We start from the raw sequence: 15,159 nt of genomic DNA on the forward strand, positions 1-15,159 counted from the left end.
ATGGACTTCCCTTTTCACTCTTCTTCCTGAGAAATTTCAAGATGTCACTGTTGGTTGTTGTGACGTAACTCAGAATTTAAATTTTGGCCCATTTCCTTTTCAGTCTGCCTGTCCTGCTCCACAGTCCCCATTCAGGCCTTTTTCCTAGTGATAAACAGTTCAGGACCAGGTGTGGGCATTTTGCACTGCCATTTGGTTTTAAGTGGAAACTGCCACTTTAAATTTCAAGGAGATCTATGTAAATGCGTAGTAGAACCCTCCAGGGGTGGGGGTTGGGTGTCCACTCGCTCTGACACCCTCTCTAGTCACCAGAATGGAGGTGTGCAGATAGCAAGAAACCAATGAACAGATAGAAAAAAATAAAAGAATGTCCACACCTTTATCTCCGCGGTTCTTCAGGTGTCCGTGGCTGCTCTAATCCTTCCCCCTGCTCAGTCTCGCCCAAGATAGAGGCTCTGGGAGCAGCTGAGCATCTTGAATTAGAAAGCAATGGGTTTCTTGCTTCTGTTTCAAATTCCCTTAGCTGTAAGCCTTCCAACTTTCTGAATATTCCTTTATATATGGTTCAGAGTTCCAGCACCATCCCCTGAGCCTGCTTGGCCCAATATTCTGTGTTGTTGCTAATGGAGTTCCTCATTGCACTTCCACCCGATCTGCCATCTTGTTTGTACTTTGCAACAGTTTTAAAATTATCTTTCAGCAACATTTTACTTGGGTGAGATATTAATGATGTTGTTCAGTGATTTTTGCATTTAGTTGGGTCACCTCTTTAGAATAGGCACAAACTTGGATCTCTTCCAGTCAGTTGTCCAGGTAGCTGTCTTCTAGTTTCTTAGTGTCGATGAGTGAACACTTCCAGTCTTGCATCCATCTGTTCACACATCTCGGTATTCTTTCAATTTCTCAGCCTTGTTTTTAGCCAATACCTTCAATACCATATAGGTTTTTGATCAAATGCTACCTTCTGAAATGGTTGAACGATAATCAGTTCTTTTTGCTGTAATGATTATGTGTATTCCTTTCATCTTGTTTTTCATGCTTCCTGCATCATTCAATATTTTGTCCATATGCTCCTTCAGTATAAACCTACCTTGCAGTCTAGTGCCTATCCCACAGCACCACACCAGGACTCTGGTAATGCTTTGGGTCTTGCAAAAAAAAAAAAAAAATTCTTTCATGTAATCTCCAGCATTGATTCTATCACCAAGGCCATAGTTTCCAATTACCTATCCTTCCTCTTTGTTTCTGAATTTTGTTTTCAAATCACCAGTAATTATCAGTGTATCTTGATTGCATGTTTTATCAGTTTAAGACTGAAGAAGCTGGTAGAATTCTTCAATTCCATCAACACTGACTTTAGTGGTTAGTGCATACATTTGAATAACTGGTCTTCCTTGTAGGCATATGGATATTGTTCTACAACAGATAGCATTATATTTCAAGACAGATCTTGAAATGCTCTTTTTGACAATGACTGTGATGTCATTCCTCTTCAATTTGTCATTCCTGGAATAGTGAATCATGTGATTGTCAGATTCAAAATGGCCAGTATCAGTCATTGCAACTAACTAATGCTAGGATGTTGATCTTTATGTGTTCCATTTCATTTTCTACGAGTTCCAGTTTTCCTAGATTCGTACTTCATGCATTCCATGTTCCAGTTATTAACGGATCCCTGTAGCTGTTTCTTCTCATTTTGATTTGTGCTCCATCAGCAAATTAAGGTCTCAAAAGCTTAGCTCCATCCACACCGTTAAAGTCAGTTCTACTTTGAGGAGGTAGTTCTTCTCCAGTTGTTTATTGAATGCCTTCCAACCAGATGGTCTCATTTTACGGCACTGTATTAGCCAACATTCCACTGCTTTTCATAAGGTTTTCCGTGGCTGACCCTTCAGAAGTGGCCTGTCACTCCTTCTTCCTTGTTGATCTTAGTCTGGAAACTCTGCTAAAACTTGTTCAGCCTGGGTGACTCCATTGTTATTTAAAATGCCGGTGGCACAGCATTCAGCATTACAGCAACACATAAATCATCACAGCACAGGAAACTGACAGATAAGTAGTGGAAGATCAACTTTATAGAGCTATAATTTATATACAACACAATGTACCCATTTTAAAGGTACATTAAAATATCATTTTCTATATACAGTCATGTCTTCTATAGGCATACTCTTACTTCTTTAAAATCAGTGTATCATTTATTCTTTCTCCTGATTAAATGCGTTGTCTATTCAGTAAGCATGTTCTTGAATGTAGAGTAGCAAAAGCGTATAGAAGAACTACTGTGCTGAACAGATGATATTAAACAGTAGCTCAAGAAGACAAAATGAAGCATTCCAAGGAAACATGCAAAGACCTGAAGTAAGAAAACAATTAATAAGTAAGACTGCAGAAGAATCAATGCATTTGAATTATGATATTGACTAAATATATTGAAAGTATGGTGGACTGTCTGAAGAACAAATAAATCTGTGTTGGAAAAAGTACAGCCAGAATGCTCCTTAGAAGCCAGGATGGTGAGACTTTGTCTCTCATACTTCTGACATATTATCAGAAGGGACCAGTCCCAGGAGAAGAACCCTATGCTTGGAGGAGTAGTGGGTCATAGGAAAAGAGGAAGACCCCCAACGAGGTGGGTAGTAATAGTGGCAGCAACAATGGGATCGAACATAGCAATTATGAGGATGGGACAGGATCGGGCAGTGTTGTGTTCTCTTGTGCATAGGGTCACTGTGAGTCAGAACCAACTCAACAACACCAACTTGATATTTTAAAAAATATTCTTTTGGTTGAAAAGATTTCTCCATTCCCTGAATGAAAACGTGATTGTCTCATGACTTATTTATTCATCGTCAGATAGTAACAGATCCTATGATCACTGAAGTCAATTATAGCTGGGACACCTGTTTTTTTATAGTTTTTTAAACACAGCCATACCCAATTGTTCCCGAATCATCTAAGGCCACTTAGGTGGTGTTGTTGTTAAGTGCCATCGAGTCGGGTCCGACCCACAGCGACCCTGTACAGGGTTTCCGAGGGTGTAAATCTTTACGGGAGTAGAAAGCCTCATCTTTCTCCCGCGGAGTGACTGGTAGTTTCGAACTGCTGACCTTAAGGTTCGCATCCCGATTCGTAACCACTACGCTACCAGAGCTCTGTCGGGTTGGGTAATTGTGACTGAGACCCTGATGTGTGAAAAGCCTAAACTGTTTCTTATCTGACCCATTACAGATGAAGTTTGTCATTCCCTTCTTTAGGTCATGAAATAACCCCAATTTTAAAATGACAGTGTTCATTCCTATATATTCATCAGTATTTCCATCTGCATTCAGTTGTGGGACATGATTTCTCGTCTCACTCCCCAACTCTAACTAGGACTTTGGGGGAAGCTGTGATTGTTGTCTTCCCTTTTCACTTTCCTCATCCTTCATTATCCAGCCGCTGTTACTGATCTTTGTGAGGTTGTGGCAAAGGACAAAAAGGCAGGAAGGGGGCGGGGATCAGCCATTCTTAGTGACTGGTACCCTTCTAAGATGGCTTTGGGACCAGCAGATGCTTAAAGCTTTGTCTCCCATAGATACCATAGTAGGTTCTTCAGAGCCTCTCCTCTTGGGCTCTCCTATTACAATTCCCATATTTCACTGATGTGTGTCTGGAAGTGGGACTTACAGTAAGCACAAATAGATCCTCTTCATAAAAACCTCTCTACTTGCTTATCTCCAATTTTGAAACTCTCAGGTTTTTGAAGAGGATTAAAAGCAAAAAGATGGTTTTCAGACGTTTCTCTTATAAATTATGGAATTTATATACATGGTGATATGCTTCAGATCTTGGTTGTAATTGTTTTTGCCATGGAGTTGATTTGAAACCCCCATTTTAATGTTCTGTTACACATAGAAGGAGTACCCCTTTTTGTCTGCCTATTTATTTTTAACCGTTGTCACATTGTGACTTTTAGCAGAGCATAAAATCTTTATTAAGTATTTTTACCATGGGCTTTGGTGATAGACTGATGGTTTCCCACCACTTTCATTTTTCCATACCACTTTAGTGGGTGTGGCTCCATCAACCTGTGAGCGTTGGTATAAGGATCAAGGAGATAATTTATATGAAGCTGGTGACAGTATGATGCACAGAGCAGGAGCTTACTAAATGTTTTTTCTTCATGAGAATTATGGGTGTTTTATCTTCAAGACCCTTTTTAAATTTCGTGTCATCTTGTGCAAGTAACTCAATTTCTATGAATTTGTTTCATAGTCTGTAAAAGAAAGGTCTGGCAATTGATATTCTCTAAGGCTCTGATGGCTTAAAGAAAAATGTTTCTAAAGTTCTTCTGTGGCATTTAATTTCCAAAGGAAGGTGTAGTTAAGTGGTTTTATTCCTGACTGTAATTATTATCACTTGATTGCATGAATGTAAGCTACCCTATTGTTAATCTTTTAGACAGTCTTGCAACTTTTGAATTGACATTGGATTGCCTCCAGGAAAAAAAGAAAAGTTTCATTTGAACAGACACAATCCAACATCATGGTTTTTTTTTGGGGGGGGGGGGTAATCTTATTAAAAATGATCTCTTTCTGGGGTACTCTAAAATAACTTGTCACTTTGTTAAAAAAAAAAAAAAAAGCAAGAAAAGAAACAGGCAGGCTAAAGAAAAGAAAAGAAAAGGTTTCGATGTTAATAGTACACAATGATATCCAGTGTGCCTGAGCCATGCTTAAAACTGTCCCACCCACGTCATACCAACATTGGGGATTTTGCATCCTTTTATCTATTGTTACTGTTGGGACCCATATGTTCATAGCATTAGTTCTTTTTTTCTTCTGAGAGTAAAGTTCTGGGTGGCAACTACAAATAGACCATAACCCCCTGAGGGAAGGATCTGTGTTCTCTGTCTGTCTGTCTTGCTTTTAGCATGGTGCCTACCATGATACACATATTTAATATAACTCTTTTGTCAAATACTTGATGGACTGAATCTCATATTAATACTTTATTTTTTAAGAAGTCTGTTAGAAAACTTGAGAGAAGAGAGGAAGTGGGAAGCAGAACATTCTTATAGTGACTTTGGGCCCAGCAGGTGTGTTAAGTTTCCTCTCATGGATACCTTAGTGGGTCCCTCAGAGACTCTTCTGTGGAGCTCTTTACTACAGCTCCCAGTTCACACTGCCTCTTCCACGCCTGATCATGGAGTGCCACTGCTTTTTCTCCTAGTTCTTTGAATACCATAGTCTAACATGGTTCCATTCCTCACCAACTTTAAGTGCAACAGAGCACTTTTCGTTTTAAACTGAGAGAGATGCTATATGAGAAACAGTTGATCAGAGGATGAAGCATGGAGAAGGCGACTGTGCGCTTGGATGTCCAGTTCATTTTCTACAGACAGCAGTACTGCTAGCCCCTGGGGATTCAAAGAATGAATCAGACATCACTTCTGCCCCTGGGAGAATGGACAAACTTTCCAGTGCTATACAACTTGTACTCTTACCACAGGAAACTGTACACTGCACAGATCAAGTGGGACTGCCTTGAGGTTTCTACTGTTTGGTTTTTGAAATGTTTATGAAGTGCTTGAACAAAACTAAACAAAACCCAACCTTGTTTGTTTTCTTTTCTCTATCACCTTTCACCCCACATATGCAGCTTCATAGTACAGCAACACAGCTGGCTGCAGAGCTATTGAAACACCATGCTGATCATGCGGTTTTAAAAGCACTAAAAATTACTGGAGTAGAAGGGAATTTGGAAGCTTTGGCTGAATATGCCTGTAAACTCTCTGAACAGAAAGAACAGCTCACTGAGGTGAGTAATAGGTTTGTAAGTTTGCTTGCTAAAAATTACAGTTTCATGGCAGCTATACTGTCATACAGGAATATTAACATGAATACAGTTTTTGGTTCTTATATAAGCATTTATTTTCCTTTCTTTTTCTGAATGTTAAACACTGAAGTTAATGCTTGTTATGGTATTACAGCATTTGACCCCTAAAACAAAACAGAAGAAAACTCTAGGCCCAACAGGTACACTTGTTGATCTTCATTTTCTTACCCTCCCAGAGAGATTAGGCTTTGGAGTATGTTATATGACCTTGATTCTGTTTGAACCTGTCAGGGTGTCACCAGGAAAGAGATGGTGCCCTCAAATTGCGATGTCTTACAGAGGACTCAATAAAAGACCTTTTGACAATGCATAGGCAGAGTGTTGGGACACCACAGTGAGAGCGCGGGAGATGGGGCTAATGATGGCAGAGTTGATACCACCCCAGGGTGAGTGAGTGCTTACTGAAACCTGGGGGAGAGGACTACCTTAAACTAGGCCCATTGACAGCCCAAGGTGACCCTGCAGAAGCATGGAGATACTCTCTTCATCCCTGCTGTTGTATTGCTGGAGCTTTCCATTGGCCAAACACAGGCCAGCCTTCCAAGGGCTAAAAGCAGGTTTGAGAAGGGAAAGGGGATATGGAGGGACAGAAAGAAGATACTTAGCATGCTTCACTGAGTCTCTTGTTCTGCCCACATCATTTTTACATGTTGGTGGTGCTTCACCAATTTAGGTTTGCCTTTTGTTATAATTCCAATATGCCTTATTAGTTAACATTCTAAGCCTTTTCTCTATAGAAAATGTCAAATATCTGGTAGTAAACAAAACAAAATAATTGACATGCCTTATATATACTGTCATATGTTTGTGATATATCCTTGTCAATGTATATATAAATGCATAAATATGGATGGCCTAGTTATCTTCCTGTTATCTAACAAACCCTGCCCATGGAATCTTCTGTACAGAGCAACCTGAAAACTGCTAGAGAACGTCCTTTAAATGACTGTGTTGTTGTTAAGTGCCAACTCATAGGGACCCTGGATAGGGTTTCCAAGGAATGGTGGTGAGTTTGAACTGCTGACCTTGTGGTTAGCAGTCCAGGGCTTATCCTGTAGCGTCATGCCATAAATGAATATAGGTAAATACTAATTTAAAAGATTTTTATGTCATCACCTTTGTAAACTAAGTATTATGAATATTGGGTAGCTGATAGTTTAACTGTGAGATCTTGGGTAAATCACTTATCTCTGCCAAATTTCTTCTTATATAAAATGTGTAGGCACTATTAGATCTTTTCAAAGATTTCTTTTGATTCTAATATTCTGTCACCATCTTGCCATGACTGAGAAGTAGAAATGATATGTTCTACTCTGTTCCCAGAGAATCTATTGGTAGCCAATATAGTGTTATAATAATTTTCTCAATAATGTACACATATATTTTTGTAAGGTTTTATGAATTTTATTTGTACTTTAAATTTGTTCTTTATTAGTATAATAAAATTATGAAGTGTGTTGGAAGAATGAGGATGTGAAAGTTGGACTATTCAAATGTCTTTTAGACCTGCCGACTATTGCGACATGTATCTGGGACGGAACCTCTTGAAATAACCTGTCTACATGCGGAGGAGACATTTCAGGTGACAGGCCAACAGGTATGATCGCCAGCAGATTGTGCCTTCTGTATTATGTCTTGTCTGAGTGCCATACACATTTTTGGCCAAACCTACTGAGAGAGATAAAGAGAATGGAATTTTCATAGGCTGTGTGCCAGAGCATCACTAACAATTCTTTGTCTTATTGGGTCATCAGCCAAATTGGAAACTGACCCATTAAACTGATGTCCTAGTGTCTGTTTTAAAAGAAGCGCAGTTTCTATTTTAAATGAAGCTGTTTATAATGAAAGTTGCTATATATATTTTTAAATTAATTTATCATTTTGTAACAAGCCATGAAAATACTCACACATTTTGATCCAGTAATTTCTAAGGAAGTAGGCGATAGTAATAATTTTTAAAGGAACTTTAATTTTTTATATTGTTGTTGCTGTTGTTATGTGCCATCAAGTCGGTTATAGTTGGTCATAGCGACCCTGTATAGGGTTTCTGAGGAGAGGCTGGTGGGTTTGAACCACTGAGATTGCACTTGTGGTCCAGTGCATTATCCTGCAACACCACACATCTTACAAAATGTTTATTATGTAATCTTTTGTAGTAAGATTCATTAGGTGTAGAATAACTCCTAATTTAAGCAAATAATATATTACGATTTAAAAATAGTAATTCTGAGAACCAGAATTTATAAACATGGAGTTTTATTGAATTGATTTAAACAATGGCTTTGTAGTACCTTGCAATCTCCAATGTGATTCTGGGAATTGTGATTTTGAAGTTCACACCTGTGTATGTTGTATTTCTTCAGATAATTGCTGCTGCCGAAACATTAACATTACATCCATCTAGTAAAATTGCTAAAGAAAACCTTGATGTGTTTTGTGAAGCTTGGGAATCGCAAATTAGTGACATGTCGACGCTGCTAAGAGAAATCAGTGATGTGTTTGAAGGAAGACGAGGTGAGAAACTGTCCACATATTAAAAAATATTATTTTAATGTCAAACGTAAATTGCAAAAGGAAGTGTTTTGTTAGAATGCAGCTGGGTTATTTTTACAGTAAGATACACTTCACAGAAAAATGGTGAAAATATTTCTCCTTTATTTTAGCATCTAAACAGTAAAATTTATTGTAGATTTCTTTAATATTAACATTCTGATTTCCCTGTGTAAATGAAGTCTTTACATTTCTTGTAAATTGTTTTTTAGTTTTAGTACAAAAGTTCTTGTAAGACAGAAATTTTCTGGCCGTTAACTTTGTAATGAAATGAATGTAGCCTTTTGATTTTTGAATTGCTTTCCTTCCACTTGGATGAAATCTTTCTTTGATGATTACCTAGTCTTGGAATATTTCCTGTGGTGGGTAAGTCCATTGGTATTTCTACAATATATAGAATAGCGCTATACAGTGTACTGTAAGGGCTCATTTTTATTTTATGATCAACTTGGAATTTGGTTTATTCCCCATTGTTCAGCATGTCCTGGTAGTTATGTTTTTGTGTTATGTATTTTTTCCCTTGGCATGGCTTCTGTTAGTTTCAAAGCATGCTTTTTTTGTTTTTTTGTTTTTAAGTATCATATGAAGTAAGAATAACATCAAATTACATACTTTATTTTTACAAAACATAATAAATATTTCATATATTTTTTTAAATACCTTTTTAGAATAGATATTGATATGCTTAAAAATCGGAATTATAGACTTTGTAATTATAACATCTTGTAGAAAATGTAATAAATATTTGCCATGCTTCCACGTTTAAAGATTTCTATCTATGATAGCTAATTGAGTGACATGCCTTTATGATACTCTAAAAGAGTATTTATAATTACACATGTTTTAATGTGGGCAAGTTCCACATATTACAAGATAAAGTGATACCGTTGATCCACATTTCAAGGAGACTGGTCAGTCAGCTGCAGGAGTTACTTAGGAAATGAAAAGAAGCAGCTCAGCATGGCGAAAAAAACCCTGGCTGGAGGGAGGCAGAGCATTATCCTCACCCAGAGTGTTCTCATCTCAGTAAGAAAGGAAAGGGGCTGTGTGATCTCAGAAGCTGCTGTCAGCTTTAAAAACATTTGTGAAAACTATGAATGGACCTCAAAAATTCTAGAGCTTTCCATTCAGTCCATTCCCCCTCCCCATACCTGAAGTCAGTACACCTTTGAGCTGGTGGGCCTAAGTGAGTCTTGGATCTGCCTGTCTCATTAAAGGTCAGCAGGAAATTGTCTTTTGGCTTTGTTGTTAAGTGTCATCAGCCATCAAAGAGTGTGGCTCCCGAGAGTGTCGGATAATGGCTCTCTAATTGCTTGTCCCTGTGGATTAATGCACTGGACTTGAATGTTTGAACCATAAGGTTGGTGGTTCAAGCTCACCAACCATTCCTCGGAAACCCTATGCAGGGTCACTGTGGGTTGGAACCTACTCGACAGCACTTAACAACAACACCACCAACAGTTGCTGTAGGATTAGTATTGGTCTGTGAACCACAAGGTCAGGTCAGCAGTTCAAACCCACCAGCTGCTCCTGGGAAATCCTGTACACGGTTGCTGTGATTTGGAACGGACTGTATGGCATTTAACAACAACAGTTGTCTGGATACAATCTGATTCCAGGCACTTGTAACAGTCTTCCATGTGTACTGTGGAAAGCCCTTCTAAACAGCAACCATCATTTCAAAAGAATATGGCCATCCAAATCTCTCCTTTACCAGAGCAGCATTCAGTGCAGTGTGGGTTTCTCTTACATATTTTTTGCAGTGCTGAATAAGCTTTTTATTATTATTATTCATGAAAATTTGCGGGGCGGGGGAGGGGGGAAAGGGTGTTGCCAAGTCATTGTGACTTACACCCTTTTTGTGTTCCCAGGCTAGAGAGTTTACCATAATCTGCAACTGGAATGGAACCTCAGTTCTTCTTTGTTCTAGTCTGTCTTTGGCTAAGATCCTTCTTTGTCTTCGTATCTGGGATTCTTGTGGTTTCTAAACAAGGCTGGTTTACCAGAATTTTCTTCTTTCTGTTATCCATTCTTCAAATTCTACAGAAAAGGAGGATTTATAAGAGTTTGTCTAATTTTTTCACCCAAGGAGGAAGGATAACAGTCATTCAACAATTACTGCTGGACCAAGCACTGAGTAGGAAATGGCGTTAAGAAGTTGATAAGCTTAAAAAGAATGCTTTTTTCCTAAAAACAACAATCAAAGCTCCTAGTGTCCAGTCAGTTCCTACTCATGCCAACTCTCTGTTATAGAACAGAATGGCTCCATAGGGTTTTCAATAGCTGTCGTCTTACCAAGCCCTTCTTCCTTGACTTTGCTCAATGGGTTCAAACCTCCAGTTTCAAGATTAGTAAGGGACCCAAGTGCCACTCAGGAACCTTTTTGTTCTATAAATACAAGTAGACGTTTTTCTAAAAGCAAGGGCAAAATGTTCCATTTTGGCCATAAATGTTAGCTGTCAGCATCATCATTTCCACCACTACCACACAGTAAAGCTAAATAGGCTACCAGAAAACACTGTGTCTCACTACATCTCTTACCTCCTAACACACCTCCTGTCCCTGTCTCCTCTCTTCACTCCTTGTTGCTCCATGTTGGAAGCTCTGACATGTGACCAGTAGAGACCAGTGCCCTGCATCTCTATACAAGGGAAACTCCTCCCTTCTCCAGGGGGAACGGGCCTCCTCAGGTGGGCGGTCTCTCCCACTGAACAGCTAGTGCAATAGTAATTCACTGCTCCCTTTTTCCTTTCTCCCACCTAAGGAAGGCCTCTTTGAAAAACAGCTAGGAAGGGTCACAGGCTACTATGAGTATTGGTGTGGCACTGTAGGATCAACACTGGACTGCTAACCACAAGGTCAATGGTTCAAACCCACCAGCCACGCCTCAGAAACCCTATAAAGAGTCACTATGAGTCGGAACCAACTCAATGGCACTTAACAGCAACTAGCGCATGTATGAATGAGTAATATCGTAATACTGATCTTTCAGTGGCATATGGTTAGAATAATACCTTAAAAATACCATCGATTGAGAACTTACTGTGTACCAAATGCTCAGTGCTGCATGTGCGTTCTCATTTAATTTCTCACTAGCCCTATGAGGCAAGTATTATTTCCACTTTTTACTTATAGTACAACTGAGGTGTGGAGAAGTTAATTTACGCAGGGTCCCACAGTGAGTAAACGACAGAGCAGGGAATCTAACTGAGGTCCAACTGATGCCACACTGTGATTTAAGCAGTTCATGCCACTACAGGGTTAATTCTTACCAACGTCACAGTGCTCCGGTGAGCATGAGCCCTCTGTCACCAGCACTCACTGCTGCTGCTCTGAGGTCTGCTGCTTTTCCCTCTCAGAACCATTCCAGAAAGCACTCGGAGATTCTGATCTCAGGCAATCCCAAAGGTAAATCTTTATGGGAGCAGAAAGCCTTGTCTTTCTCCCACAAAGCAGCTGGTATATTCAAACTGGTGACCTTGTGGTTAGTAAATGATGGCAGTGGTGGTTCAATGGTAGAATTCTCACCTTCCATGTTGGATCCGCAGGTTCACTTCCCAGCAATGCACCTCATGCATGGCCCCCACTCTTCTGTCTGGAGGCTAGTGTATTATGATGATGATCAGATTTCACTGGCGTTTCCACACTAGGTAGGACAGGCTAGAAGGAAATGCCGAGTGATCTGCTTGCAAATACCAGCCAGTGCAAACCCTGTGGATCACAGCAGTTTGGTCTACAATGATCATGGGATTTCTCAGGACTGGAAACCATTTCATTCACTTGTGCCTCGAGCCACAATGAGTCAACTCAGTGGCAGCTAGCACTAGGGGAAAATGCAGTACATCTTCAATGACATACCAACACCTTATTCTTCCGTAAGAGTCAAGATGTGGCGCTGGAGAATAAACACTTGACCACAAGGTCGGTCTGAGTCACAAGGCCGGTGGTTCAAGCTCACCAGCTGCTCCTTGTAAACCCTATACGGGGTCACTAGGAGTCAAAAAGTAGATCTGGTATAGTGGTTATGAATCGGACTGCTAACCTTAAGGTCAGCAGTTCAAAACCACCAGCTGTTCTGCGGGAGAAAGATGATGCTTTCTGCTTCTGTAAAGATTTACAGCCTCGGAAACCCTGTACAGGGTCACTATGAGTCAGAACCAACTCCATGGCACATACCACTTCAAAACTGACTCAAAGGCACAATAATTCTTAGGCAGAGTTACACAGTGGTTCTGAATTTTAAGAGTGAAACAGCACTTCTCATTTACAGTTTTCCTAAGAAATATTTTTGCTGCCTGTATAAGACAAGAGCCCTGGTGAGGCACTGTAGAATAAGCACTGGGCTGGTAACCATAGGGTCGGTGGTTCAAACCCACCAACCACTCCTTGGAAAACTTACTCAGGGTTGCTTTGAGTCAGAACCAACTTGACAACATAAGAAGAGAGGCCTTTATGAACTTAATTTTGATAACTTTTTAGTATGGATTGAACTTCAATGTAAAAAGAAAAAAAAAACAAACCCTCACCATTGAACCAATAAATATCGTGATAGAGAAAAAAATGAGGTTCCCAAAGGCTCCGTCAACACTCATGGAAACAGCAGCCAAGATATCAAACAACGTGTTGCATTAGGCAAATCTGCACATGACCTCTTAAAAGTGTTGAAAGAGCAAAGATGTCAGTTTTAGGACTAAGGCGCACCTGATCCAAACAATGATATTTTCAATAACCTCATATGCGTGTGAAAGTTGAACAATGAATAAGGAAGACTATAGAAGTATTGATGCATTTAAGTTATGGTGTTTGAAAAGTATAGTAAAAGTATCATGGGCTGCCAGAGAAACTAACACATCTGTGTTGGAAGAAGAACAGCCAGAACGTTCCTTAAAAACCAGGAAGGTGAGACTTTGTCTCTCAGACTTCAGACATATTATCAGGAGGGACCAGTTCCTGGAGAAGGACATCATGCTTGGTAAAGTGGAGGGTCAGCAAAAAAAAAAAAAAAAAGAGGACCCCCCTCCTCCCCCCCAACGAGGTAGATTGGCACAATGGCAGCAGGGTGACCAACGATTGTGAGGATGGCACAGGACCAGGCAGTGTTTCGTTCTGTTGTGCAGAGTGTTACCGTGAATCAGAAGCAACTCAACAGCACCTAAGAACAACAGCATCTGGAGGTGTAAACTCGAAATTGTGCTGTAGACTCATTAAGAATTCTCTCTGCCATAGAGTTGTTCCAATTCCTAGTGACTTGAATAGGTTTTCAAGGCTGTAAAATTTTAAAGCCAGTCTTATCTTTCTCCTGCAGTGACTGGTGGGTTTGAACTGCCAACCGTGTGGTTAGCAGTCTGGTTCTTATCCTACAGTACCACCAGTATTAAACCTATAGATTTTCCTGTGAGGACAGTGCTTTGAAAATGTTTCTCTATATCAAAGAACTGTATCAAATAGAGTTTCCTAAGTAGTTCTATTTTCTGTTACTTCTATTGTCCATAACAGATACATTATTGTTGTTTATGCTACATGTTTAATTTGAAATAATACCTAACTACAACTGAGTCAATATATTATGAATTGCTTTCCTTAGAATCAGTAGAGTTGTATACAAAAAAATCTATAAAATTAATCATAAAGTAATTTAAACTTTTGCCACAATTAATAAAACAACAACTAAGAAATCATCAGAGTAGAGGAGGCAAACCATGAAAGAATGTTAGTTACAGGGAGAATAGTTTAAATTAGTGGTCTCCAAAACTTTTTGAATATGTACCTAATCAAAAGGTTTGGGGAATCCTCACCTTCTTCAAAATAATTCAAATTCATCATTACTGTTGTCTTCCCTTTTTGTACTATAATCAGATGGTTTGATTTCTGTTGGAATGGGGGGAAATGAGATGCCCTTGTTTGCATAGCAGTTGGGGGCAGCCTATGTGAAGAATGATAATGTTTGCACTTTTCCTGAAATTTGTATAAGCCTGTCTGAATTAACAGAAGGATGCGAGTAGGGGGCAAAACATAGTACCTGTAAAAGGGTCCCAAGGACTGAAACTGCCAAATGATAAATAATTGGTAGGTAGTAATGGTAGTAAACCAGATTATATGAAAACTTACGTTTCATGATATTTATTTCTCCCTACATTCTGACTTCCTTAACCCTCTTGGAGTTTAAGATATATTGAACTAGTTTACCTCTTTCCCCCTTTGGAGAGTATATGTGCACATCTCAGGATTATGGGCAATGTGGAGGATCACAAGGTCACATAATACAGGAATTACTTACCTAAACAAATTATATTTAAACAGTGATTATGCCTTGTTTTATGTATTTTTGTGGGCAGGATTTGAATGATGATAGATGATGAATTTTGAGATTCTGGGTCACCTACAACTGTCTTCTGTTAATCTCACAATTTAGGGCACATTTTACATCAGGACTAAGAACAAGTAGGGAGTCCTGGTATGGTGTGGGAGGATAAAACATGGGACTGCAAAATTGTTTTGAACCGCAAGGTCAGCAGTTCAAAGTCACCAGACACTTCTTGGAAACTCTATACAGAATCGCTATGAGTCGGCACTGACTTGTCGGCACTTAACAAGAAGTACAAGTCAGGGGATAATCTATTGCTCTTTTTAGTCTCCCTCCCCTATCCTGTTATCAGAAAACCATCATACAATTCTGATATCACAAAGAAATAATTTGAACTATAAACCAAATGCAAGAGGGCTTCAAAA

The 15,159-nt window shown here is 39.3% G+C and overlaps 1 protein-coding gene across 1 annotated transcript in view; it reads left to right on the forward strand.

Annotated features, from left to right (window-relative positions):
* The window catches only part of CTNNAL1 (catenin (cadherin-associated protein), alpha-like 1), a 68,168-nt gene that overhangs the window by 34,985 nt on the left and 18,024 nt on the right, over window positions 1-15,159 (forward strand). The window contains exons 9-11 of the mRNA XM_006864735.1: window positions 5,644-5,802; window positions 7,385-7,477; window positions 8,244-8,394. Coding sequence (XP_006864797.1) covers window positions 5,644-5,802; window positions 7,385-7,477; window positions 8,244-8,394 — 403 coding nt within the window. The remainder of the gene's footprint in view (window positions 1-5,643; window positions 5,803-7,384; window positions 7,478-8,243; window positions 8,395-15,159) is intronic.

The sequence above is a fragment of the Chrysochloris asiatica genome, unplaced genomic scaffold (genome assembly GCF_000296735.1).
Source record: "Chrysochloris asiatica unplaced genomic scaffold, ChrAsi1.0 scaffold00069, whole genome shotgun sequence".
Lineage (NCBI taxonomy): Eukaryota > Metazoa > Chordata > Mammalia > Afrosoricida > Chrysochloridae > Chrysochloris > Chrysochloris asiatica.